The sequence below is a fragment of the Myxocyprinus asiaticus genome, chromosome 14 (genome assembly GCF_019703515.2).
Source record: "Myxocyprinus asiaticus isolate MX2 ecotype Aquarium Trade chromosome 14, UBuf_Myxa_2, whole genome shotgun sequence".
Classification (NCBI taxonomy): domain Eukaryota; kingdom Metazoa; phylum Chordata; class Actinopteri; order Cypriniformes; family Catostomidae; genus Myxocyprinus; species Myxocyprinus asiaticus.
Genome location: NC_059357.1, coordinates 19,004,438 through 19,031,053, shown reverse-complemented (window position 1 = coordinate 19,031,053; position 26,616 = coordinate 19,004,438). Strand labels below are relative to the sequence as shown.

The 26,616-nt window shown below is 37.2% G+C and overlaps 1 protein-coding gene across 1 annotated transcript; it reads right to left on the bottom strand.

Annotated features, from left to right (window-relative positions):
* Positions 1 to 840: 840 nt before the first annotated feature.
* Positions 841 to 22,831, bottom strand: LOC127451906 (eukaryotic translation initiation factor 3 subunit D-like). Its single transcript, XM_051716964.1, has 16 exons — positions 22,705 to 22,831; positions 14,465 to 14,588; positions 14,247 to 14,294; positions 13,988 to 14,124; positions 13,801 to 13,886; positions 13,638 to 13,710; positions 7,895 to 8,016; positions 7,668 to 7,800; positions 7,382 to 7,529; positions 6,559 to 6,689; positions 5,155 to 5,240; positions 4,815 to 4,944; positions 4,585 to 4,727; positions 2,033 to 2,225; positions 1,038 to 1,131; positions 841 to 929 (listed from the first exon to the last, which is right to left on the bottom strand). The coding sequence occupies exons 2-16, from the start codon at positions 14,583 to 14,585 to the stop codon at positions 916 to 918; spliced, it is 1,659 nt and encodes a 552-aa protein (XP_051572924.1). The 5' UTR covers positions 14,586 to 14,588; positions 22,705 to 22,831; the 3' UTR covers positions 841 to 915.
* Between the last annotated feature and the right edge of the window lie 3,785 nt (positions 22,832 to 26,616).

Sequence of the window (26,616 nt, the reverse complement as noted above, 5' to 3'; positions counted from 1 at the left end):
ATAAAACATGGATACTTCAATAAAACATGTTAAAAATATGAATACAAGTCGCCTAGTGGTGGGAGAGTTGTGACGAGTGACAATATTTGATAATTAAAATGTGAAAATAAAAAAATCAAAGTATTGTTACATCACCTGTATTGTTAACAGCCTGACATGTTAAGAGCTAGCACAAAAGAAAAAAAAAAGTCAGGTTTTAAGTTAAAAATGTGTATTTAATAAATTTACAAAAATTAGACCACAGACACACAATTTGACTTTTTGTAGCGTCATCATTTAAAAATATGAAAACTGTCATATATGTTATATTTAGTCATTAAACTAGTATGAGGTTCGTGGCGGGGTTGAGAAAAAAAAAAGAAAAAAAAAAAAAAAAAGTGTCCAAATCGGAAAAAAAAGGGAAATAAGTATTTTGATGCCTGAGATGGGAAATTATAATTTTTTGGAGGTTTAATATGTGCCTAATGTTGTGGAGTATTCAGACAATTAATTAAATGTAGTTGAAATATTTTCAAATACCAAGAATGACCTATATATTTATATTGATTTGTTGTGCCCTCGTGGACGTAGGAGACAATGTCGATTTAAAAATCAGATCTTTCAGACTTCCCACCCCCTCCTGAAATAATACCTTTAAAAGTTTCTCAGCCCTGCTGCCAAAGAATTTAAGCCCAATTTACATCCCTCAATGTCAGAACAGTCAAAAAGCTACTATACATAAATTTTGAAAATACTAACATTGTAATTTATCAGCATACACAAATACCTAAAAAGGTAATTTGTATTGCTTCCAAGCTACAGAACTGAGTTTATAATGATTAAACAGACATTACTACTGTGTATGAATAATCAATCTTTATTCAGCTCTGACAGTGTTAAAAAACAAAGCTGCCAGCTGTAGTAGTTAATAATCCCTTAACTGTCTTCATCTGTTGAAGCAAAAAACAAAAAAAAAAAAAACTGTATAAAGTAACTGGATGAAAAATTATGGATATTCAATAGATTCAAGTGAAAGACTATTAATCTGTTATTCTTACCCTCTTCATCTTCTTCCTCCTCCTCCTCCTCCTCCTCTTCATCTTCATCTGAGCTGAAGGTTCCATCAGGTAGGCTGTACACCCTAATTACTTGCTGTTAAACAAACACATATTTGACTTATCTATAGCACTTGAAGAGAGTTAAGCATTTAAAACCCTTTAAATTATGGTAGAAGAGGTTTCCAAGGTGATTTCTACTTGCAAATGCAGGGGTTATTTACTGCATAGTGTTACAGACAATCGCAAATTAACAACAGTCACCTTTATGGCTTTCACACAACTATGCAGGTGTGTTAAAACAGTAGATTTCTTTTGTACTCAAGCTGTGCGTATTATAATGATTGTTTAGATGGAGTTTGAGGTTTAATGCTGCCTTCATGTGAAACGGAATTATCCTACTTCCCACGTCTGAAGTGGTATTTACAAGTACGTCACGTTCAAGTGCTCGGTTGTCGGAAAGAACAAGAAACATTCATAAATATTTTTTGAGGAACTTCTATTTTGACAGCATAATACATATTACTCAGCTTGCTGACGATAGTGGAATTTTGGTCAAATACATGCTATTTTCACAGTGTAAAAATGTACAAAATGCATCAAATGGTTGCTGATATACATAAATGAGTATGACCGAAACTGCAAGTGTTAACAATTAGCTGCATTTAGAAGAATGAATAAAACCTGTCTTTCACTACAGAAACAGTCCTCCTCCATGTTAAAAGTTTACGACTCCTCCCATCTCGGAAACTCAGGTATTTACTATCTCAGAGTTTCCCAGTCGTAATTACGATTTGAGAGGTTGTTTACGTGCAACTTCGATTGGGAAACTCGTGTTTAAAATAATTCCAATAGCACGTGAATGCAGCATAAATCCAGGTCAAAAAGACAAATACAAATTTTTGATAATCTACTCAGTTCACACAAAGGCATTTAGATTTCTTACAGTTTTGCAGTACATGTAAATTCAGCAGGACAACAGCCAGCTCCCTCCTCACCTTATTTGGATCTTTAAGGATGAGGTATTTTCCCTCCTCTAGCTTGCGACAGATGTCGATCACACAGCGCAGGATGCCCCAGGCATTCTCCATGCTCAGGTTAATTTGGCTGGCAAACTCGTTGGGCTTGAACTGCTGTGTGCCCAGAACGACATGCCTAGATGAGTCCTTGACATGATAACGGGAGACGTACCTAAAGAGAGGAGTTTCCCAATTAGCCATATGCCTTTTGTAGTTAAATATTTAAAATAAAACACACAAATAAAGGCACATGTTGTATGGTCAGATATCAGATGGGATAAAAGATGAAATCCATACAGCATACGCAGGGTAACAACTAGGGCTGTTGATTTATTGCATTATTTTAGTGTTTTGCTATTAAAACGTGTTAAAAAATGACTGCTGACCCATATGTTAATTCCATAATAATAGTACGTATTTCCTTTCCTTCGTAGCAGTTATAGCTTTAAGTATGTTCATGCTTTACAAACTACATTAGCAGGGGGCATTTGGCGCACCACAACAATCCTCACAGACTAAACGTGATGGAGCGATTGTGTGTGTACAAAAAATTTAGTAAACCAACAATTTAAAATAGTGCAGACGGAACACAAGAATTCATCCTGTGAGAACAGGACAAACTGACCAACTTGATTGCCAAATGAAAACGCATCTATTTGCAGTACACTAAGTAATGCTTTTTATATAAGTATCTTGTATCGTTTATCATGTTATGAAATGTATTTCTGAAATGTACTTATTGTAAAGCGACCTTGAGCTTTGGGAAAGGTGCTATATAAATAAAACTTCAAAATGTATTGCTGTTGACTGTAGTCTTGTTAATGATATGGGAGTAAACATATTTGTTCTAAAGCCACTTTTTGTGTCATCTAATCAATGCTTTACTTGACTGCCACAATAATGCAATATATTTAAATCTGTATATATATTATATACACTCACGGAGCACTTTATTACTGAACACTATGGTCCTAATACACCAATTAGCCACAACATTAAAACCACATGCCTAAAATCATGTAGGTCCCCCTCGTGCCACCAAAACATCTCTGACCTGTTGAGGCATGGACTCCACAACACCTATGAAGGTCTGAACATTGCCAAGAGCATCACACTGCCTCCACCGGCCTGCCTTCTTCCCATGGTGCATCCTGCTGCCATTTCTTCCCCAGGTAAACGATGCACATGCACCCGGCCATCCACATGATCTAAAAGAAAATGTGATTCAGACCAGGCCACCATCTTCCATTGCTCCATGGTCCAGTTCTGACACTCGCATGCCCATTGTAGGCGCTTTCGGTGGTAGACAGGGGTCAGCATGGGCACTCTGACCAGTCTGTGGCTACGCAGCCCCATAAGCAGCAAGCTGCGATGCACTGTGTGTTCTGACACCTTTCTATCATGGCCAGCATTACATTTTTTTGCAATTTGTGCTACAGTAGCTCTTCTGTAGGATCGGACCAGGCGGGCTAGCCTTTGCTCCCCACATGCATCAATGAGCCTTGGGCAACCATGACCCTGTTGCCGATTCACCGGTTCCTTCTTTGGACCACTTTTGGTAGGTACTGACCACTGCATACCAGGAACATCCCAAAGACCTGCCGTTTTGGAGATGCTCTGACCCAGTCATCTAGCCATCACAATTTGGCCCTTGTCAAAGTTGCTCAGATCCTTACACTTGCCCAATTTTTCTGCTTCCAACACATGAAATTCAAGAACAGACTGTTCACTTGCTGCCTAATATATCCCACACCTTGACAGGTGCCATTGTAACGAGATAATAAATGTTATTCACTTCACCTGTCAGTGGTTTTAATGTTGTGGCTGATCAGTGTAAAGTGCCCGACAGGGTCTTCTTTTGTAGCCCATCCGCCTCAAGGTTCGACGTGTTGTGCATTCCGAGATGCTATTCTGCTCACTACAATTGTACAGTGTGGTTATCAGAGTTACTGTAGCCTATCAGCTCGAACCAGTCTGGCCATTCTCCGTTGACCTCTCTCATCAACAAGACTTTGTTTTTTGGCACCATTTTGAGTAAACTCTAGAGACTGTTGTACATGAAAATCTTAGGAGATCAGCAGTTACAGAAATACTTAAACAAGCCCGTCTGGCACCAACAATCATGCCACGGTCGAAATCACTGAGATCACATTTTTTCCCCATTCTTATGGTTGATGTGAACATTAACTGAAGCTCCTGACCCGTATCTGCATGACTATGCATTGGACTGCTGCCACACGACTGGCTGATTAGATAACCGCATGAATAAATCGGTGTACAGCTGTTCCAGTGAGATAAAGTGCTCAGTGAGTGTATATTTAGAATTACTTGAATTATTATGCATCATTTATATTAATTTATATTATTTTGGGGCCTTCCTCAGCAAATATGGATATGCGATTAATTCCAATAATTAATAGACATGTTATGTAATTAATTCAATAAAAAAATAATATTCACTTGACAGCCCTAGTTTAATGTATGCAGTTTCATTGGAATTTTAGCACAGGCCCCATGTGTGGTGTACTCACCCTAATTTAAGGTACTCTGATCCTGCGAGAATAGCACAGCAGGTCCAACGGGCCAGTTTGTAGCTGTTGTTCTTCAGCTCTGTGGCCAGAACTGCTCCCCTCTGGGAGTCTAGTTTCTGTCGCCAGTCAACTCCATTGCAATACTGAAGAAGGAACATTATTACATTCAATGTGGCACTATAAATCAAAATGCATAAATACAATTATCTGTGTTTCATTCCCTCTCCTACCCGGGAGTCCCACTCGTTCAGGGTCTTCACATTGATGAAAGACACTTCTCCGTTTGCTCCAGTCATCACTCCATCATGCTCACAGCGAACAATGAGGTCAATATCTTCCCCAAGCTTCCACCTCCGATACCTGAGAATTAGTCAGGTGGGTCATTTCTTAATGAACCTATCACTCTAAAGTCAACCAATTGATGCAAATTTACCAACAAATCAACAAAGTATAATTTACAGTACAATACACTTCATACAATAGTACATGAATCATTCTTAGTAAAATTTTAAGATACAGCATATTTGGAGGTGGCTATGCTCCACATAAACAGCAGAGGTCAGTACACACCTGTAGGCAACAGAAGCTACTTCACTCTTGTCCATGTCCTCCTCCACAAATGGGTTAGGATTGGGGAACTTGTGCCTCTCTCCACCCTGACACCAAAGCAACAACAGAAAATAGCATTCACACAAATGTGCAGAGGTGGGTAGAGTAGCCAAAAATGTTACTCAAGTAAAAGTACAATTGCTTAAAAACAAAAAACAAAATTACTCAAGTAGAAGTAAAAGTGCTAACATATATAATTACTTTAGTAAGAGTAAGAAAGTATCGAATTAAAAGAATACTCAAGTACTGAATAACTCATTACTTTCACAAATGACATAAATGGACGTTAACTCAGTGCAGTAATAATGCTGCTGAAATATAAACCAAAGCAAGATCATGTTTTATTAATGCCTACTTTTGCTATTTCATAGCTTTTTGTTGTTAGTTCAGTGTAGTTACAGTTTTCAGTGTTGAAAGAATTTTGATCATTAGTGCTGTGCACAGTACCGCCGCTCCCTAAAGGCAGAGTACGCAGCCTACAGCCTGTCCGTTCGTGCTCCAGTTGTCAATAACGCGGTGGCAGAGCAAAAGGCATTTAGACTTAACTTGGATGTTTACATGGCTTTATACAGTTTATCAGCCCGAAGTAGCTGCAATAGTTTCCAGTACTCTGCAAGGGCGTGGGGTAAATACGTAAATACTGCTTGCGGGACGCGGGATAGAGTGAACTGATATATTGCAGCAGATTTAAAAATGTACACTTAAAAACTGATGTCTCAAGAGCCCATATTTCAGAATCACCCTGAAAATGACCATCACCATGACACAGAAAAGCCTGCATTATCATTAGAGCCACAACTTACCTCAGAGTGCTGCCTTAAGTTGGAGCTTAAATTTTAATCTTGAAATATCCGCTTGTCTTGGTATTAAATGAAGGCATTGCATGACAAACCTATTATTTTTTTCACTGTGCAGAGCGAAGAAAGTGTTTCACTTTGTTTGAAGAGTTCGATGAGCAGCAGTGATAGACTCAGCTTGAGTGACAGTCTGTGACAGCGCGCGCAGCTGAACTTCCGCTGTCGTAAACGTCCCATTCAATAATAAATCTCTCAAATTACGCATTAAAATTAAACCCAGAAATGTAACGACAGGAACACCACCCATTGTAACGAAGTAAAAGTAAAAATGTTTCATTATAAATTTACTAGTGTGAGTGTAAAAAGTACCCACTTTTAAACCTACTCTAAAAGTATTGTTTTCCCCCCGAAATGTTACTCAATAAACATAACGGAGTAAATGTAGTGCGTTACTACCCACCTCTGCAAATGTGTTTGCCTGAGAACATGGATATTCATCTATTGTGTTAATGGAAGGTTTACAATGCACTGTGAAATTGTCAGGCTACTGAAAAAAACAAAAGCATACAATTCTGAGACACTGCTGGCTGAAGTTGTGGTTAATGTAGGTGGCCTCCATAGCCAGGTTTCGGGGGGAATTGAAGGAGCTGCCCTCGTCCTGAGGTGGCTCGTTCGCAGTCTCACTCACGGTAAGCAGGTCTTCAAAGGAGAAAAAGTTGTAGTTGTCACAAAAAGGAAAAGGTGCACAGATATTACTCCATGGAGCAGACACACAAATTATTGGTATATTCATGGTTTCCACCCCTTATGACCACTGGATTTCTATGACTTCATGAATTATTTAGCCATTTGTGATTATTGGAAAATTAGAAAATTATTTTTAACAATAATTTTACATAGATTGAACTCACATAAAATATTTTCCAGGACTTTTCCATGAATTTAAGATTTTAATGATTTTTAAATAAGTTTTTAATGCCATACCAGTTTCTATGGTCTTTTTCATGGCAAAATACAGGTTAAAATATAAAAACAGGTTAAACAACTTAAAAACCTACACAAGATTTTTAAGACTCATTTAAAAAAAAAAAAATGATTCTGGATGTTTGTTTTTTTTATTTAGACATTGATATAAACCAAAAAAAAAAAAAAAAAGACATTAATCAAGTTCACATGACTGAATCGTTGTATTAATACATTTCATACTACTCACGAGCAGAGCTGTAAGCAGGATTTTTTTTTTTCTTGTATTTTACTTTTGTTCCTACGCACATGCTGATAATCTATCAGGTAAGCAGTGTTTTTTTCTTCTTTTTTTAAATTAGACATTTGACATGACATATAGAAACAAGTCATTTTCAAAAGAGCAAAAAACGGAAGCATATGCTTACCAAAATCAGAGTTGTCTCTCTTGTCAAAAAAGAGCTTGTTGCCCACACGCTGAACAATAATATCCCAGGAGTTGACGGAGCGTGTACAGCACATCAGAGTTGCCAGGATGGCATCAGTGGCAAACACATTGCCCTGGGTCTTAGCCAGCTGTGGGTGAGTGGTGTGCAGGTTAGCTGAATTACTTTAGTACTACCATTTACAGCAGAGTCTGTCAATACATTTGTCAGACACAAGCAGCAATGCCAGCTGAACATTAGTGAGGCATGTAAGTGTGCTTCAGTGTACCTTGCGGATCACAGGGTCATCGGTGGTAGTAACAGTGTGGAAGATCCTTTTGATGCTCTTAAGAGGTTTCTCATTGCGAGTGGTGATGCGATCAAAAGCCTTGTCGTAGTACTCAAGAGCTCCACAGCACTCACTGAGAAAGAGAAGAGAAGTGAAGGACTCCCTCAAGAGCCAAAGTACTCTTAGCAAATTATCTCTCAATAACATGGTTGATGCCAGAATCTCACATGTCACTTGGGTCAGCCACATCCATGTATCTCATCTTCATGAGCCTGGGGAAATCCATCTCCTCTTTCACCTCCCAGTCACTGCGCACCTCTACTGAGGAGTCCCTGGGCTTAAGCTGGGCCTGAGGTGAAGAGAGCAGAGTCACAAAGAATGAATAACAATATCCAATCAAACTACAGGGAGTGGTAGTGTGGATGGAAAGAAAAATCTTGAAATACAAGAGTGTGACATTCTTATCCTTTACAAAACTACAACAAATACAATATTAACGGTGAAAAAATATTTTTGCTAATTAAAAAAACGGGCGTGTGCATAAAACGAAAAATTAAACAACTATAACCATGCACTAAAATACAAACAAAAAACAAGTAGTATTTAAGAGAAAATTACTTCAATCAGTGCTAGAGGCAGGCATGAGATCGGCTAAGCAAAAAAAGCAGGAAAATGTACCAAGCAAAGTGGGGGACAGTGAAACCCCCTTCCTCCAACCCCCATCATCATAAGTTATCAACATTGTATCTACATTGTTATTACCGTTATTAACATAAACTAACAATTAAAACTACTTCTACAGCATTTATTCATCTTGGGTAATGTTGGTTTTTTATTTTTTTTTAATCAAATGTTGTACGTTAAGAAGTTAATGCACTAAGAACTAACAACTAACGTTTTATATATTTATTATCCAGCATTAACAAAGATTAATACATGTAAAATGAAATGTAAAAAAAAAAAAATATTATTTCATATGATAAACATTGGATAATCTCATATGATGCACTGCTCACCACACAAAGCTGCTATATGGTGCCACTTGCTCTTGCATTGCTGACTGAAGCAGTCAATGCAACTGCAACCATTTTATTTCTCTTGATGAATTAAAATAAACCTGTCTGTCTTGAAGTCCTGATGGTGAAAATCAGGAGCCTCCGTCTCACACGTTCTCAACAGCGTGTGCATGACTCTAACTAAACTCTGGAATATTTGAACAATTTATGCCACGAAACTCTGACTAGTTCTTTGGTGTGGGCCATCTGACACAAGGTTTGAGCACATTCAGTCCATGATGCCAAATGATGGTAGTCACAATTTACTGTTAATTTAGCAGCAATAGCACTTTTCATAGCTAGTATGTACCACAGCTGTGTTATGAATTGCTAATAAACCTTTGAATTATATATATATTTTTTTAAGTATGGTGCAAGTGTTGCGTGTCATATGCAAATGGATCTGTGGTGCTATATTATAATGTTATAAAAGATGAAAACAGAGTAATAAAAAAATAAAAAATAAAATAAAAAAACGCACATGCGAAATAAACAATTTGTAACATTTAAAACCGATTTTGGACGATATGACCAAAATCTTAAATCACGATACGAGTAATTTTGTATCACGGTAATGATATATCACTATACAGTAAAAGTTTTCTGGAAAATCAATAAAAATTGGTTTATATATGAAATAACCATACTGTAATGCCTATTTTTGGAAACTCCAGTCAGTGAATTAAATAGGCTACTTTATAAATGAAATCTACTTCTACTATACTACTGATATAATTTTCTCTTTATTTGGAACTGGACAAACATAAAAAAACAAAATAAAAACTTCTTAAAAACCAAACTTACCAAAATGATTAAACATTTCTGTCTGATGTGACTTCATAACCAATATTATTATTATTAACATATGCATATTGTGAGCTTTCCTCAAGAAACTCCAAGCAATGCAACAAAGAAATAATGCATACATTGAGTAAAAAATAATCGAACGAAAATAAACAGTTCTTGCAAAGAAAATTTTTTATGACCAAATTAACTTTCGGCTTTCATAATATTCTTGTGCGTGCTTCATTTTGAGGTGGTAAGACAGACTGCTTGTATTACAAATGATTATCTTCATGCAACAAGGTTTGCAGATAAAAATGTTCTGCTCCGTTTCGGCTTTTGTAAACCCACAGCACAGATATCACACCTGTTTTAATAACAAGCTCCTCTTCTTTTTCTTGACTTGTTTTAGAGTCGTCCCGTTCTGTGGAGATGTCCCAATCACAAAATCAATGTCATTGAATTTTCTTGGGTGGCAGCAGAACCATTTTTAATCCCGAAAAAAATCCTGTCTATATTTTTTGAAGTCTCACGTGAAGCCCTGCCCACATAGATAAGCACATGGATATTTAAATATTGCAATATACATGATATAGCAAAATCTCTATCGATTGAAATTTTATATCGTCGCCACGACATTTGTCATATCGCCCAGCCGTAATAGGTTGTGTATTCATTTTAATGCGCATTAAATCTCTTAAACCCTCATTTTCCACAATATTAACTGCCTTGCAGGCGGTGGCTTTGAATACGGAATTAAAATGATTCGCATCAGGGTGTCAATCGCCACTTTGAGCTTCACATGAAAAGCGCTGCAGACTAGAGCCCGACCGATATGGGCTTTTTGAGACCGATACCGATTTTAGAGAGGTAAAATTCACCTATTACCGATATGGTGGCTGATATAGTTAATTTTTGAGCTGGAATGAAAACAGACCTTTTCTATGTGTATTTTTCACCGATTTTGCACCGATATGACAATGCAAAGGTACTCAGAAGGCTTTCTTAAAACAAATAAACATCAGTACTGTATGTTTAGTATGTGTCAATTGCTGACCATTTAAATAAATAAATAAAAATAAAACAAACAGCTAAACATCAGTACTGTTTAGTATCAGTCAAATGCTGACTATATTAATACTGCCGAGTCAAGCTAAACAGCGGCAGCAGTGTTACACCGTATTCTGCCATGTAAGTTCAGGGGAATCTTTCCAGCACTGTGTCACACCAACTAGGTAATAACATAGCATGAAACCAACACTCAACAGACACAATCCACCACCGCACCATTGTCTGCTGAGCTGCAAAAAGATGCTCTGATGTTTACCTTTCAATCTGCTACATTACTGACTGCACTGACAAACTATAGCTGGCTAACATAGCAAACAATAGCAAAGATAAACATGAGTTACATGGTTGTCAGGGACAGGGTTAACGTTATATTAGTAATATTGAAAAGGGAAAATGATGGGGTCATTGTTTATTAACTTTCCAGTATGTATTTCACAAACTAGTTTGCAACTTACCCGTGAAAACACATCGCTGAACTCCGCCCTGTTTGCAGAGCCACAGTCAGCTCAGCTCTGTAAACAATAGAGTCGGAGCACGCTCTGCTGGACAAACTACGCTATGACACCAATTCTAAAGCACTGTTTTCTGCATTATATGTTCTGAAAAAAAGTTTCATATCTGCGCATATCGGTAAAATATACGCCGATACCGATATATCGGTGAAAGACTAATATCGGCGCACTACTGCAGACAGTCGCAGTGTCCAGAGTGGCATACTACCCATTCTACTCTTACTGCTTCCGTCACATCCATGTATAACAGAAATAGTAAATGGTTTCATTCATACTTAATAGGAAATTCACTGTCCGTCTTGGACCTCACTCATCTTCTGTAGGGCATCTCTGTTGTGCCGTACCACAGGGCTCAATTCTCTGTCCTTTATTGTTTTCTCTATATATCCTCCCCTTAGGCTCCATTTTCAACAAATACAGAGTGTCCTTCCATTGTTACGCGGACGACACCCAAATCTATTTCCCTCTTAAGAGTAATGACAAGCACACCATACAGCCGCTCTTAGCTTGCTTAGAAGAACTACAAAAATGGCTTGCACACAATTATTTAAACCTTAACGAGAGAAAAACTGAAATTATGTTGTTTGGACCGAATAAAAACAGCGATCTTGACTTTGACCTAGGCTCTCTTGCCCCATACAGTACTTCATGTGCTAGATACTTAGGTGTACTGTTTGACAGTAGCCTAAAATTTGATAAACAAATAAGCGCTGTAGTTAAATAGTGTTTTTATCATCTTCGTCTACTGATGAATGTTAAGTCCTTCCTGTCCATGAGCAATTTCAAAACCGTGATTCATGCTTTGTTTCATCGCGTCTGGATTATTGTAACTCGCTTTATTTGGAATCTCCCATTCTCCTCTTTGCTGTCTTCAATTAGTCCAATTGCGGCTGCCAGACTCTTAAAGGGGAAATGTAAATTTGACCACATTACACCAGTCCTGATTTCATTGCAATGGCTCCCCATCAAATATAGGATTGATTTTAACATTTTATTATGTGTGTTCAAATCCCTAAACAATCTGTCCCCACAATATCTTCCAGTTGTTGCACCCTCACAGACCATCTAGATATCTTAGATCTAGTGGTCTTGACCTGCTTACTATCCCTAGATCCAGACTTAAAAACAGAGGAGACCATCCATTTGCAATCGCCCGTTCCAAGCTCTGGAACAGTCTCCTGAGTCTTCCTTGAATCTTCTCTGTTCCCTTTGAGTGCATCTTAATGTTTGCTTGTTTGGTTTGTATACTTTTGACTGTACAGCACTTTGGTCAACCCTGGTTGGTTTTAAATGTGCTATAATTACTTTAATAGTATGCCATTTCGAAATGACCAATGTCTTTGTTCTGCTTTTAGCGCTGGCACTGCCCACATAATGATATCAATCATTAGCTGACACTTTGAAAGCTTAGTAGCAATGGGTACAAAGTTGAAATTATATAAACTTTGAGCGGAGCTTCGACTGACCTGCCACAGGAGTACTCAAACAAGCTGCGCAGTGGTCCCTCATCAGTGCCATATATCGTGTTTGGCTTGTAGGTGATAGTTAAAGAGCACCTATTATGGTTTTTAAACATGCCTAATTTTGTTTTAAAGGTCTCATACAATAGATTTACATGCATCCAAGGTCAAAAAACACTTTAATTTGCTCAATTTAAATTGCAGCATTACCTTTTTTTCCCCAGTGTCAAAAACGACTTGTTCAATGATCTGTTCCAAAGGATTCATTCTAAACTCCTCCTTTCAGAGAGCCTACTCTGCTATGATTGATCAGATGTCCCAGTCTGTTGTGATTGGTCTACCGCTTAGTGTAGAGTTTGAGGGCAGGTCAAAGCTGTTCACGAGCAGCCAATGAAGACCAGAGGTGGTTTTGTTACCAAAGTATTTAGGTTAGTGCAGAAGTCTGGAATTACTAACGACTCGTTTCAGGTGTTCAGAATCGGTTCTTTCTTTTAGGAGTCAATAACTTCATTTGTCGTGCACTTTGATTTTTTTAAACTTTGCAGACTTTTTTACATTCACAAACAGCTATATAACACTACATGAAAGGTAATATTTGAAAAACCATAATAGGTGCTCTTTAAGATTTGATGTGCTTCTGAGGTAAAATTCCAATTTACAAAAGATGCAAAGTACTTAATTTTTGTCACAAATCCCATCTGGGTTTGTTTTGCAAGAGGTATTTTCTCCATCATTTGATCTTTGGCACAGAATCGCTGTTGTGTGTTTCTGGTATGTACATCAGTGTTCAGAACTCACACAGAACTGAAATGTCAGAATCTAATGTGAAAACTGGTAAATGCGTTAATCGGGATTAAGAAAAATTATTGTGTTAAACATTTAAAATTAATCGCATGAGTTAACGTGTTAATTTTGACAGCTCTAGTAATTATTCAAGAAATAAAACATGATGGTTGTAAAAGTGCTAGAGTGCAAAAAGGAACACAGAAAAAAAAAAAGGAAAGGTGAGGAGCTGGAGGGGCTTGAGATCAAAGTAAAAGATGAAGAGACTTAACATCAATATATTGATGACACACACGTATTTCATACCTGCGACTTCTGATCCCACTTTTGCCGCACCCCAAATTGCTTCTGGAACTTCTTCTGCAGGCGCATGCGATCCCTGTTCAGAAACAGAAGTTGGGTGAGTGTGTGTTGAGAGGGCACAACCAAGTTTCAGTCTTCAGTTTTCTACTGATTAAGCAGCACTCACCTTTCCTTTTGCTTGGCGCTCTTAGGCAAGGTCTGCATATTGAACTGAGTGAGGATCCTGCGGTCTTTGTCTCTCCGAAGATTCCTCTGCAGAAGAGGCAGAGTAAAGCATATGAAGAAGGCTTAAAGTATGACAACAGTGAGAGGGCAAAAGATAAAGAAAATACAGGTTCAGAATACAGCTCTACCTGAGCAAATCGCATTCGGTTCCTCTGATAGGCAGTCTTCTGAGTCTTGGCAGTATCTACCAGCTGGAAGCTGGTCTCATCCTCCTCATGGAAGTAAGCATACTGACTGCCTCCTCCAAACTGAGAGGAGTATTTATCTACACAGAACAGAAAAGCACAATCCTGACTGATAAGTTACTTTTTCAAAGAAAGCATGAGCGTGCTGTTCACACATAGCAATTGTGGTGGGGCGAATAAAAATAACTGTGAGAACACTCACTTGTGTATCTCTTATCCTGGTATGTTGCTCCAGTCCAGTCAGCCACCTGTGTATAGGAAAAAATATTATTTTTAAAAGTAGAATATAGCCAAATGGCCTACAGTAAGACTGCTTGTTGATTTCACAATATGTACCTATGAAAAATTACAATTATAACGGTTCATATTTCAGAGTCAACAAAGTTGGTAAAGATGTTAGGGAATAATAAGGACTTAACTTTCCCAGTCGGTCTCCCTTACTGAAAGGCTGATAGGGCATGTCTTTAAACTTCTCAGGAACAGCACAAGGACCCCATCCTGATGGGTTGTCCTGGATCACAGGTGCATGGAATTTTGCCATTGCCTGACAGAAAAGATAACACATTATTTGTGGTATAAAATATAAAACCACCCAGGACATTTCTATTTAAATTTGAGAACTGAGAAACATTCTCTTCTTAATATTATGCAAACAGTAACAGTGCAGAACTTTTTTTTCCCTTTTACTTGAGCCATGACCTTAGACTTAAAATCACCAACATTTTCAAGTGGTGAACCAAGTAGAGGAAACAATGAGAAAATCCCATGACAGCATGATACAAGAATACAGTATAATGATAACAGTGGTCTACTGTAGTAATAATAGAACTAAATTTTAACCCTTAAATGCATGGGAATTTCACCAAAAACTCTTTAGAGACCTGGCATGTACATCTTTCACAAACAGATCTACAAAATGCCCAGATAAGTGTACCATTTTCAAAATATATTCAAGACAATTATAAAATAATAGAATCAACAATATTTTGCAGCTTTATTTTTGATATATCAGAGAGATAATGCAACAAATCAGGACAAATCTAGAACAGGATTCATTACATTCACACTGAAATATCATGAGACGCAACTGGCTGTCAAAAACAACCTATGCATAAGTATTTTCTCAGGCACTTACTGAGTCTAAATAGATGAACAATTTACATAATTTCAGTAGTACACCCAAATTACCATAGTCATATCATACTGTTCATGTGTTACACTTGCTATAGTTTACTTCCACACGGCTTCATCAAATAGCAATGTCAAATGTAAATCAAGTAAATCCATGTCCTCTTCCTCTGACCTTAAATAAGCGTCCGGCCGGGATTTCAAAACTTGCGAAAATGTCCGGGATTCGGCTTTAGTTGCATTATGATGTGCATCTGGCCTAATACTTCATTGTGTGTGCGCGCATATTTGCATTGCTTTAACCCCTCTTTGTAAGTCCCGCCTTCTCGCACACCAGTTGGTCAATTATAAGAGTCTTGCAGCAACTATTGGCCAAATTCCTGCCTGTCAACCTCTCTGCGAATGCGCAAAGCACCGTTGTGTTCGGCATCAATCAGCTTGACAGTAGCAGCAAATGATAGCTGAGTGGAAACAATGGCCAAACAAAATTGCAAATTTACAGAAGATTTGCACAAAAAATTCCCATGCTTTCGTCCAGGTTGAGATCTGTGGGAAGCAGAATGTATGACATGTAAAGCTGGCACTTATGTGTCAGTTGCTAATAAAGGTGCAAGTCATTTCGAAGCACACATTAGCGAAGAATAAAGGGTCAGCAAAAGGTGAAAGTTCATCAGGTAAATTAAAGGACTACTTTTTGCGACCAGGTAAAATTGTTATCACGTTGCTTCATTTTCCATGGCCATTCAAAATAACACTAATAGTAAATGAAGGTACACTCATGGCATCAAATATTTTATTTTAGTACATGGACATTCAAAAGAATGTTGGAAATATTTATTTATTAATATATATTTATGTTATGCTAATAGAGTGTATTTTTCACTGTATTAAAGTTTGCATTCATAGTAACAGTTTTGAACCCTATTATTTCACCCCACGCCAATCCCCCCCGGCGGAAAAAAAAAAGGTGTCCTCTTTTTGGAAAACCAGAATATTGTCACCCTAATCATGATTATTAACGTAAAATAACGTTAGCATTACTAGGTTAATTGGTATAACGTTACACTGCTTACGGCTTCACTAGCTAGCTAGCTAACTATCATTAGCAGTCTGAGGTAACGTTAAAAAGATAAAAAGCTGAAACTGACATCCCTAGTTTGTACCCTGTGAGATTAGTTAGCACCACAGAGATTAGTTAGACACCACAGTAAATTGTGGGTCGTGTAGTGTCAATCCAGCTAATTTTAGCCAATCGCTTTTGGAGAGGCAGGCCTTAGCTCTGTTTGTGAACAGCTGTCAATTAAACCCTGGCTGGGGGTGAAGAGCATCATGCATATGGGGAAGAATTGGGGGCGCTGTTTCTCACAATTTGATTTATGTTGCCTACTGCAGCTTTAAGAGCACAAAATTGTTTACAAGAGCACAACACTAGCCTCTTAATTTTGCTCTCAAAGTGCACCAGATGGAAGTATTTAACTTTAAAATATACAAAATTTTCTTACGGGGGAGCATGCCCCCCGACCCCCCTAAAAGGTCAGAGGTCCACCCCCCATAGTCTAACAAAATTATGTGGGAAACACTGCGCATAATACATTTATCATGTATCACTATACTGCTTAATATATATATTATATATATATATTTTTTTTTAAGTATTTTTTTTAACCCCCTTTGTGGGTAAAAGAGCCCTCTAACAACTAGCGACAATTTTAGTGACTTTTGTCAAGGTCACTGCAGAAAAGTCTAATATTTGGCACATTTGACATACACTTTGCTTTGTATATGTGATATTTCCTAAACAAAGAAAAAACTTTAATTATGGGATACTGGGGGGCCTGGGTATCTCAGTGGTAAAGACGCTGGCTACCACCCCTGGAGTTCGCTAGTTAGAATCCTAGGGCGTGCTGATTGACTCCAGCCAGGTCTCCAAAGCAACCAAAATGGCCCGGTTGCTAGGGAGGGTAGAGTCACATGGGGTAACCTCCTTGTGGTCGCTATAATGTGGTTCGTTCGGTCGGGCGCGTGGTGAGTTGAGTGTGGATGCCGCAGTTATCTTTGATTATCTTATCTTTGACTCTTTCAGCGGCCGATTTGCTAATCAAAATTCCTAAATATCGAACCGCCTGTTTGATCTCTATTCCGGATATATTTATGTCATCCAACTGATGCACTGCCATAATCTCACTTTTAGACTTATTCACGATAGACCTGAGGCATCAGAGAACAATTTTACTGCCTCCAGAATAATGGGGATTTGTTTTTTGTTCTTTAAAAATAAACAGGTATCATCTGCAAGTTGAGTAATAATTAAATTGTGATCTATCTCAATGCCTTTCGTTTTAGAGCAATGTATAGTGTAGAGATTTAATGTTTCAGCTACTAATAAAAATAAAAAAGGGGGATATAGGGCAACCTTAAACTGAGAAGTACCATTAGACAAGGATAAGTTACTAGAAATGTTATTATAAAATGTTTGTACCATATTTATAAATCCTGGGCCAAATCAAAACACTTTAAATCTTGATACATAAAGCTGTGTTCTACTGTATCACACGCCTTATAAAAATCTAGAAATAAAATAAGAGCCTCATCATTAACTAGTTCTGGATAATCTAAAAGGTCCAACACCAATCGAATATTATTTGAAATGTGTCTTCCCCTCATGAAACCTGATTGGGTGATATAATTTCCTCCAAGCATGGTTTTAATCTATTGGCATATAAAGATGCTAATAATTTGTAATCTGAATTAAGCAGTGTAATAGGGCGCTAATTATCTAAATGCAAAATATCTTTATTAGGTTTTGGAATCAATGTAATTAGGCCCTGCTTCATTGACTCCGAAAGCTCATTTTCCACACATTCTTTAAACTTATCCAAAATAAACACTAATATGTTCCCAAAATTTTTTATAAAACTCAAAGGGAAAACCATCAGGCCCTGGGCTTTCATTAAAAGAGTTTTTTTAATAATGTTATCTAGTTCTTTCAGTGACAGCATCTTTTCGCAAAGGTTTTTGCTATTTATACCTATAGATGGAATAAAGGGTTGTATCTTGCTAAAGAAAAGGTCATTAATATCAGGGTTAAAAGAAGACGTATATAATCGTTGATAGAAATCTGAGACATACTTTGAGATTCTACTCTCATCTGAAATGAGTTATCAAATGTTTTTCAGTTTTTTCTAATTTAAAGAAGTATTCAGAGTTTTTTTCCCCGGATTCTAACCACTTGGCCCTGAATCTAATAAAGGCCCCTTTAGCCTTTTCCATGTAAAGAGAGTTTAATTTCTTTGTCTACTGCAATAAGAGAAGTCAGACATGCAATATGATTAATTTCTTTTAATAATGTTGTGTATTGTGATTCCTTTGATTTTTTAAAGATTTTTGCTAAATTGTATAGAAAATGTACAACACTCGTATTTAAACAATTCCCAATTTAAAGTCTGAGAGATATTAGTATTTGTTTTAAAATTTTCAATGATGCTTTTTATGCCTGAACAGTAATTAGGATTTTGTAACAGGGAAGTATTTAAATTCCAATACCCTGGCTTCCTTAGGGAACCACGAGTAAATTCAGAAATTTCTAGATCAATACCAGCATGGTCAGTTAACAGTGCATGAGAAATATTACAGGATTTAGCAAAAGGGACTAGGTTATCAGATACCAACCAAATATCAATGCGGGATTTTTGCAACATGTCAGATTTAAACCAAGTAAAGGAAAAGGAAATGTCCATATGAATCTGTAAATATCTACCAAAGAGAGATTAGAGCAAATATCACTAATTATTTTATTAATAGTGTTAGCGCCACTTTTAGGTGGAAAACGATCCAAACATAAATCAGGAGCCTCATTAAAGTGTGTGTGTGCCCCCCCACCCCCACATTTTTTTTTTTTATACTGAAGCAGCTAAATACTTGAGCTTTAAAGCTGCTATTTTGGAAGTTAAATCCATAAAGAAGTGAATATTAAGATTAAATCTATTAAAGCCATAGATGTTGGACAAAATATAAATGTTTTCCCCCGACTGGATAACAGTGATTAACCATCTACCCTCATTAGAATAATATGACTCAAGTACAGTAATGCTAATGTGATGGTTAAATAAAATCATAATCCCCGCAGAATAATTAGTACCATGACAATAAAGAACTTTGCTTTCCCATTGATTCGACCAGAAAGTTTCATCTTTAGAGCCTGAGTGCCTTTCTTGCAAAAAATAGACATCTTTACGTTTTGACTTACAAAATAAAAATAAAGCTTTGCATTTAGTTATCTCTCGAATTCCCCTAACATTAAGTGAAAACATGTCAGTTTCATTGACATGGAAAGAACAGACAATAACAAGAGCGAATGAACATATTAAACCTACCTTTTATAGGCAAACTAAAACTTTGATCTATATGGTTTAAAAAAAGAAATAAAAAAAAAAGCTAAGTGCAACACTTGTCCCTTCATCCTCAGCAAATCCAAACAAAGTTTAGCGTTTAAAGTTAAGTAGAACCCTTAAAAATAAAACTCTCTCGTGAGGATGGTAAACCCCACACTGTGGGGCTATTTAAGTCATTTATGTCATTTAAGAGTTATTTAAATGCTGTCCACTGTGATCTTTTTCCCATCGATGATGGCAGTTGAACCCTGAAACCCTGCACGTTTACCTTCCAGTCTGGCTTGACTTACAAGTGGGCAAAACTTGAGTGTCCCTTGCATATTGTGTCAAGTCCTCCGTTATCCTAATGTTCTTTTGCTTGAGAATTTCCGAGTGCTTTGCGTCAGTCCAGATGCGGTCACGGTGTGTGCGGGAGACGAACTGTACAATAACTCGACGAGGCTGAGCTAACCCTTTCTTTCCAAGCCTATGGGCGACGTCAATCGAGGTTTGGAGAACATCAGCGAGGCCAGGTGAAACATGAGCCAATATTTCCATTTTGTCTCTTGTATGTCTCTAGATCGTCCAACTTTTCCCAGAGTTGCTTGTTTTCAGTCATTAAGGATACAATTTGATCCTTCATCATGTTAGAATTGGTGATGGCACAGTCAGCCTTGTCAGAGACCAAATCAATTTGAACTCAGAGTTCATCAATATGGCCAGAGTTACAGGACACAGATTTTTCGATCACCAATAACTTCTCCAAAAAATCGTCCTGTTTTTTCCCCACCCTCTCAACTGCAGTGGCGAATTCTCAGGGCCAGCAAAGCCTTCTCTGCTTGCCTAACATGCCAAATAAATACATATTTTTCATCCTTTCATTCTCAATCATCTTATGTATTTTTAATCGCTTTCCAATCTTAATTAATCTACAAACAAATAGAAAAAAAACTAAGTTTATCCAGTCAGAATTTATTCCTTGATGCTTTCAAGCAAAGTGTGACAACTGATTCACAAATCGCATGCCCGAAGCCGAGTTCGTTAGCCGAAGCAGTGAGTGAGTCTGAGCTCCACCCCCCTCAGGCCTTCAGAATTTCCACAGAATCCCTCAACATTGTAAGTGAATAGGCATCTAAAATCAGATTCATTAGCCAATCAGATTGATTTATTTGTTCTTGGTGGGTGTGATCTTTAGGATATGTCCCAGTCGAGGCCTTCTAGCAGGCCTTGAGTGACGCAATCACGCTTTAAGTGATGTACGTAATTTGAAAGCAAAGAGTGCGAGATCTTGCTGCCGATCTCGCCATTGAGAAAGAGATCCTTATGGATTTAAAAACACAAGATGTTCTGCATGACCGTGTGATTGCTTAATTTATTAAACAGGAAAGGAGGACTGATTTTCACTTCCAAGTAAATTGGTATGTGCTTTTTGCATTGTTACAGCAACATCAGGAGTTTTCTAAGTGTAAATTAGGCTGCTTGAGCATTCAGTGTCAGATCAAGTTTTAAAAAGTAGTGCTGCGTTCCATTCAACTCAGAAAGTCGGATTTTACAACTTCCTACTAGGAAAAATGCAATGGAATGCATCTTGAAGTCAGAATTACAACTTGTAGGCTCGTGCAGAAATTCTCAACTCCGATTTCGCCGAGATGCAGGGGCATGATGTCACAAACATGTTGACACTCAGGGAGATATATAAAGTGACAAACATTCACTTTATTAAGTAATATCGATAAATTAGTTTGTTTCCACATTACATGATATTAAAGCTTGTTTAACAAACGCCTGCAGAAACAGGTGTACAAAACATTATAATCTCTTTTGATAATCGTACACCTGAAGTACAAATGCTAGCGCTGCAGCAGTTTATCAGTTGGGTTGTTAAGAGACATCTCTAATGAGTGTCAAACACCTGCTAAGCTAATGGGAGCATTGCAGTTTTGTTTCCTTAAACGTCATCTTCTGAATATCGGGGAATGGAATGCATTTATGGTCGAAGATATCAAGTAGGAATATCCCACATCCAACATGAATGGAACGCAGCATAACCGTGTACCCTGACGAAACTCCATTTATTGCAAGCAACATTTAAATTGAAAATATTTTTAGATAGATTTTTCCAGGTATTATAGACCTCCTTGGTAGAGTCATATGAAAAATTATGATTTTTGACTTTCATTTCACAACGTCATGCTGCAGTTAAAATTAGGAGCATTAAGTTTCGTTTCAAGTTCTGGCTTTCGTGCGTGGATGTGTTTTTAAAATGTCAATTGGTATTACTAGTTGACTGCCACGTAATGCATGATACACATATGGCATCTTATTCATTGTGAAACTGTTTTCTTAATAGCATGAATCACACTGAAGGCCTATACATAAAATGCACGACCCCCACTTGGGGTCTCTGGGAATGCCGCTAAATCTTTAGTTGTATCCTCTTCACCAGAAGTCTTTGCGTAATCATGCGCATGTTTTACTGCTATAACGTCTTCCAGTTGCTTTAAAAAGTGCAGGGTAAGGGTCTTGATGAGACAGATTTGTTTTAAGCGAGAGAAGAGAACTCCGTCATTTTCCGCTTAGCAATTAACAGGCTAATTTTCAAACAAAAGTGTACAATAAAAATATATCCTTAAGACAAATCACTTAAAACGTAAGGGATCTTCCCGTTCTCAAATTAGGAACTTTTAATAATATGTATAATCACATGAGAATAAATTTGATCAAGAACTGCACGTAATTTTCTAAGCGCTGCAAAAGATACGACTTACACCGGCGCCATCTTGGCCCTCCTCCTCTGATTGCATTGCTACGACATAAAGATTTTACAAGCCGCCATGTTGAACCGTTTTGTTGCTTACTAATGCACACACTGGAAGCCTTCACTCTTCCTTTAACGTACAGTTTTAAGTGTTACAATACATTAATTTAACAACTGAAAGTCTTCTACACAGTGTGAACTGTGGAGTTAAAATTATAAGCGGCTCACGGGAATGATTGATCGCGTGAAACCAGCTGACTGATTCAGCAGCGCACATGCTCGTTTTGAGAACTACCCATCTTAACACAATCATCTGCCGCGAGCTTCAGTTTCTCTGTTCAGTTCATGTGTTTTGTCCTGACTGTAATAATAAAGTATTTCAGGACATTTAGCACAAAACCTACCTTTACTTTTGTACGGTTTCGTTTTCAGTCAAGGATGCACGACTTCTCCCAGACGGTTCGGTTGAGAGCCCGTGCCGTAAAGAAATCCGCATCACAACTTTTACGGCACTTCACCACACAGCTGCTGTTCTAGATAAAATAAAAGTCTCAAAACGAGAGATAAAAGCTCACACAAATTCAACCGAGAAAATAATGTCTCTCATTTTGAACTAGGCTGTTTCTATTTGAAGAATGAAGTATGAACAATGAAGTAGATTTGCATAGTTAGTTTTAAATAAATAGCTGCTTTACATGTCTACTTTTCAGGTTAGACACAATAAACACTGATACAATGTTTTCTACAACACAAATGCAATATCTCAGATATAAAATCCAACCTGGCTCATTGAATTTAATTTAATCACTAGTAGTAAGTGAGCTTTAGGAAGTAAATGCAAATATTAATGATCGATGGCACAAAAATAAAAATAAAAATAGTAGTCTTTTAATCATGTGTTTGTAGTGTTTGTCTTCTGTGAAAGTTTGTTTGGCAGCCTATATTTATGAATAACCCTTTTCAATATTTTCCAGTGTTAAAATTATAAATAAGGAGTTACTTGAAATATTCAGTTGGTTTCTGAATTGTGACACATGAATATGAAGAAATGCACATTCTATTGGGAGCTTCATTCTCAACAGAAGGGGTCTGAATTTGAAAAGTTCCACTTGAAAAGTGTAATTGAGTAATTCATATTTTAGATAGAAAGTGATGAAACGGGTGCAAATTTAAGCTATTGGAGGGTCTCAAACCCCACTCATCCTCATGCATGTGCAGCATTTCAAATGTTCTACAATTTGATTTACCCCTAGTGTAGATAGCACAGCTAGGATGTGTTTGAGCCAGCTCCATCTCTAACTTCTGGAGATAAGCTTTCAAAAAATGTCCCAAAAGATTATGTTCTTCTGGCAAGAGCAAAAAGGCTGAAGTTCTTTTACACTTGGCACGCTGATAGTACCGGTTACTAACAATTTAACTCATCAATCATCACTGTGTCTTTGCTAATCATTTGCAGTGTGTTTTGTTTTCAAGTTTATGCAATGTATTTTGCACCTTTATCCGTACAGTCTCACTTTTCCTGATGCCTCCAGCAATTTATGATATCCTTTTTTTCTCTAAATAGCCTACTGTGTGTAAAAGTGAAATGACATTGTCCCATGTAATCTATTGTCAACTATTTGCACTTTGCATCACAGATAATTCTGTGCTTGAATTTTGTGCTTGAATTAGTTCCTTTTTATGCGCAGTGATAAAAGACTAAATTCCAAGCTGAATTTATGCATTTCAGAATTCAGATCTCATACTGTGCCATGGGCCCTGGTAATGTGAGGAGCTTCATGTATTTATTCATGGAGTCTCTCTGATCCAGGATGAGCAAACACATGTATGAAAACAGAGCAGTGCTGAGAGCACAGTGGAGTATAACACTCAACGGACAGCATCTGTCCTTGACAAAAACAGACTAGTCTCATGGGACACACTGACATTTCAATATCTACATTGTGCTGTCTCTCTTCATTCAATGTAAAACTAATCAAGGCTTTCGTATGCAGACTCTGTCAAAGTTACAGATGAGTGGTTTTATGTAATTTATCAGCTCTGACTGAATACTTGATGAGACCCTCCGTGTTAATTTAATTTAAGAAAAACATCTGTTTAGTAGAGCCTGAAAGATTTGTTCCATTTAAATATAAGATAGTCCATGATTGAAATATGACACACCATTAGATTGTTTGGATAATCCCATTAAGTAAACCAGATGATACTGTTGGCTTTTTGATCTTTTATTATTTAAAGTGGTAGTTGATATTAAACACTTTTGGGTAGGTGAATGCACTAATCCATCTTAAAGTGATAGTTCACCCCCCCACCAAAAAAAAAAAAAAAAAAAAGAAGAAAATTCTCTCATCATTTACTCACTCTCATGCCATCCCAGATGTGTATGCCTTTCTTTCTTCTGTGGCCAGAACTCTGAAGGTCCAAAAATCACATAAAGGCAGCATAAAAGTAATCCATAAGACTCCAGTGGTTAAATCCATATCTTCAGAAGTGATATAAGTGTGGGTGAGAAAAAAAAAGTCAGTTTGTTTTACTACAAATTCTCCTCCCTGCCCAGTAGGTGGCGATATGCAGGCAGAAAGCGAACTGCCAAAAACAAAAGAAGGAGAAGAATCAGTCTGCTCTGATTGGTCAGCTGGCCCAGTCTGTTGTGATTGGTTATTAATATATAAATATTTTTTTGTGGTAATCAACATTATGCCACAAATGCTGTCGATTGAGCTTAACTTGTATTGAACCTGGAATATTCCTTTAAACTATATTTTAAACAGTCTAGAGCTAATTGTTTTATAAATATTATGCATACAACTTTTATGTCCTCATATTAATTGAGAGCCTAAATGGAATATTTGTACTTTTAAAAATGTATTTGTCTTAACAACATTTACAATGAACTAGTGAAGGCAAAAATATGTTTAAAATGGTGAAATACGTTCTGTGAAAAAAGAAAATGGCAAAAAGAGACTGTGATCAGTTACAGAAACTAAGATACACAATTTCCATTATACGTTCATATAAATTTTAACCTAACATTTTGATGTTGATAAAAATGCATCCCCTACCCATGTACAAGGTAAATACATCCATACAATACAACCCTTGTTTACCTTCAGTTCTGCAGTTGCTGCAGTGCACTATAATATTCCGGGAAACTTTTCTCTTTCCTGCAAATATAGCTTCTCCTCCAGGTTAAGTTTAAGGACATTGCACACTCAATTTGCTTCACTAATGAACCCAGATTGACTGGTGACGTGATTCTAGAGCTCCCTGATGCCAGCACCCCAATGGTTTCCTGTGCACATGTTGAAAAGCTTCTGCTGAGTGCCTGCTCTCACATCATAGCACCAAACTATTTGAGATCTTCTCTCTACTAGCATTTACATATTTTTATTTTTGCCTGGTTAGAAATTAAACATATTCGTACTCTTGGCCTCATTAGGAGGTACTGGGAGTGCATTTGATGTTATAGGCTGTGTTACTGGGCAGTGTGAAAAAAAAATTGCCCTTTGTCTGGACCAAATCACTGAACATCGCTTTATTTTAGTTATTGATTTCATTTGCCTTTCCTCATAATTGTAAATCTAGCTCTGCAGTCACGCAAGGAAAAGCTTTCCATTATACCCTATGGCAAATAACAACACATTTGTGAGTGTTGCCTTCATACTGTGAGTGAGTGGGCATGAATGTCCTTTCAAATTTCTACATTCTGTTAATGTGTTAGCTTATGCCACACTTTTGAAGCTCTGTGAAAACTGAAAGAGAACCAATTTAATTGTCATTTGAGCAATATAGATTTAGTATAGTTCAGAGAAGTAACGCTTCTTTATTTGGCTGGCTGTGATATGTTGGACACATTTAGTACTGCATTCAAATGGCATTATGAGCGGCAATATGTGACCTTATAATGGACACATTTTAAACATGAAACTCAATAATACATTCTCTCTCAACCAGGTATTTTACAGGAAGGATGGAATATTATGTTAGGAGCAAATAAGAAACCAATGAGTAATCTTATTATTTGAATTCCTGCATCACACCAAGTTTTTACTTGATTTGACAATTTCAGAAGAAGCAAGTCTGCTGAAACAGCCTTCAAATAACAATAAATGTTTTAGTCACTGTAATGGAAAGACGGCACACTATACAATTTAATAGCAAATGCAGTTTGGAATTAGCTTTATATGATTTTATGAATGTAAATAAACATAGAAACCATACTAAGCTTTAAGCTGAATTTGATAAAACATTGACTGAATATTTTCCAGGTAATATTGCAACAAATAAAATTTGACATTGCAATATAAGCTAAACCT

Coding starts and splice junctions, on each gene's coding strand:
- LOC127451906 (XM_051716964.1), bottom strand. CDS start 14,585: ATGGCAAAATTCCATGCACCTGTGATCCAGGACAACCCATCAGGATGG. Junction 13,887..13,987: donor ACCGAATGCGATTTGCTCAG/GTAGAGCTGTAT, acceptor CCTCTTCTGCAG/AGGAATCTTCGGAGAGACAA. Junction 7,530..7,667: donor ATGACCCTGTGATCCGCAAG/GTACACTGAAGC, acceptor ACTCACCCACAG/CTGGCTAAGACCCAGGGCAA.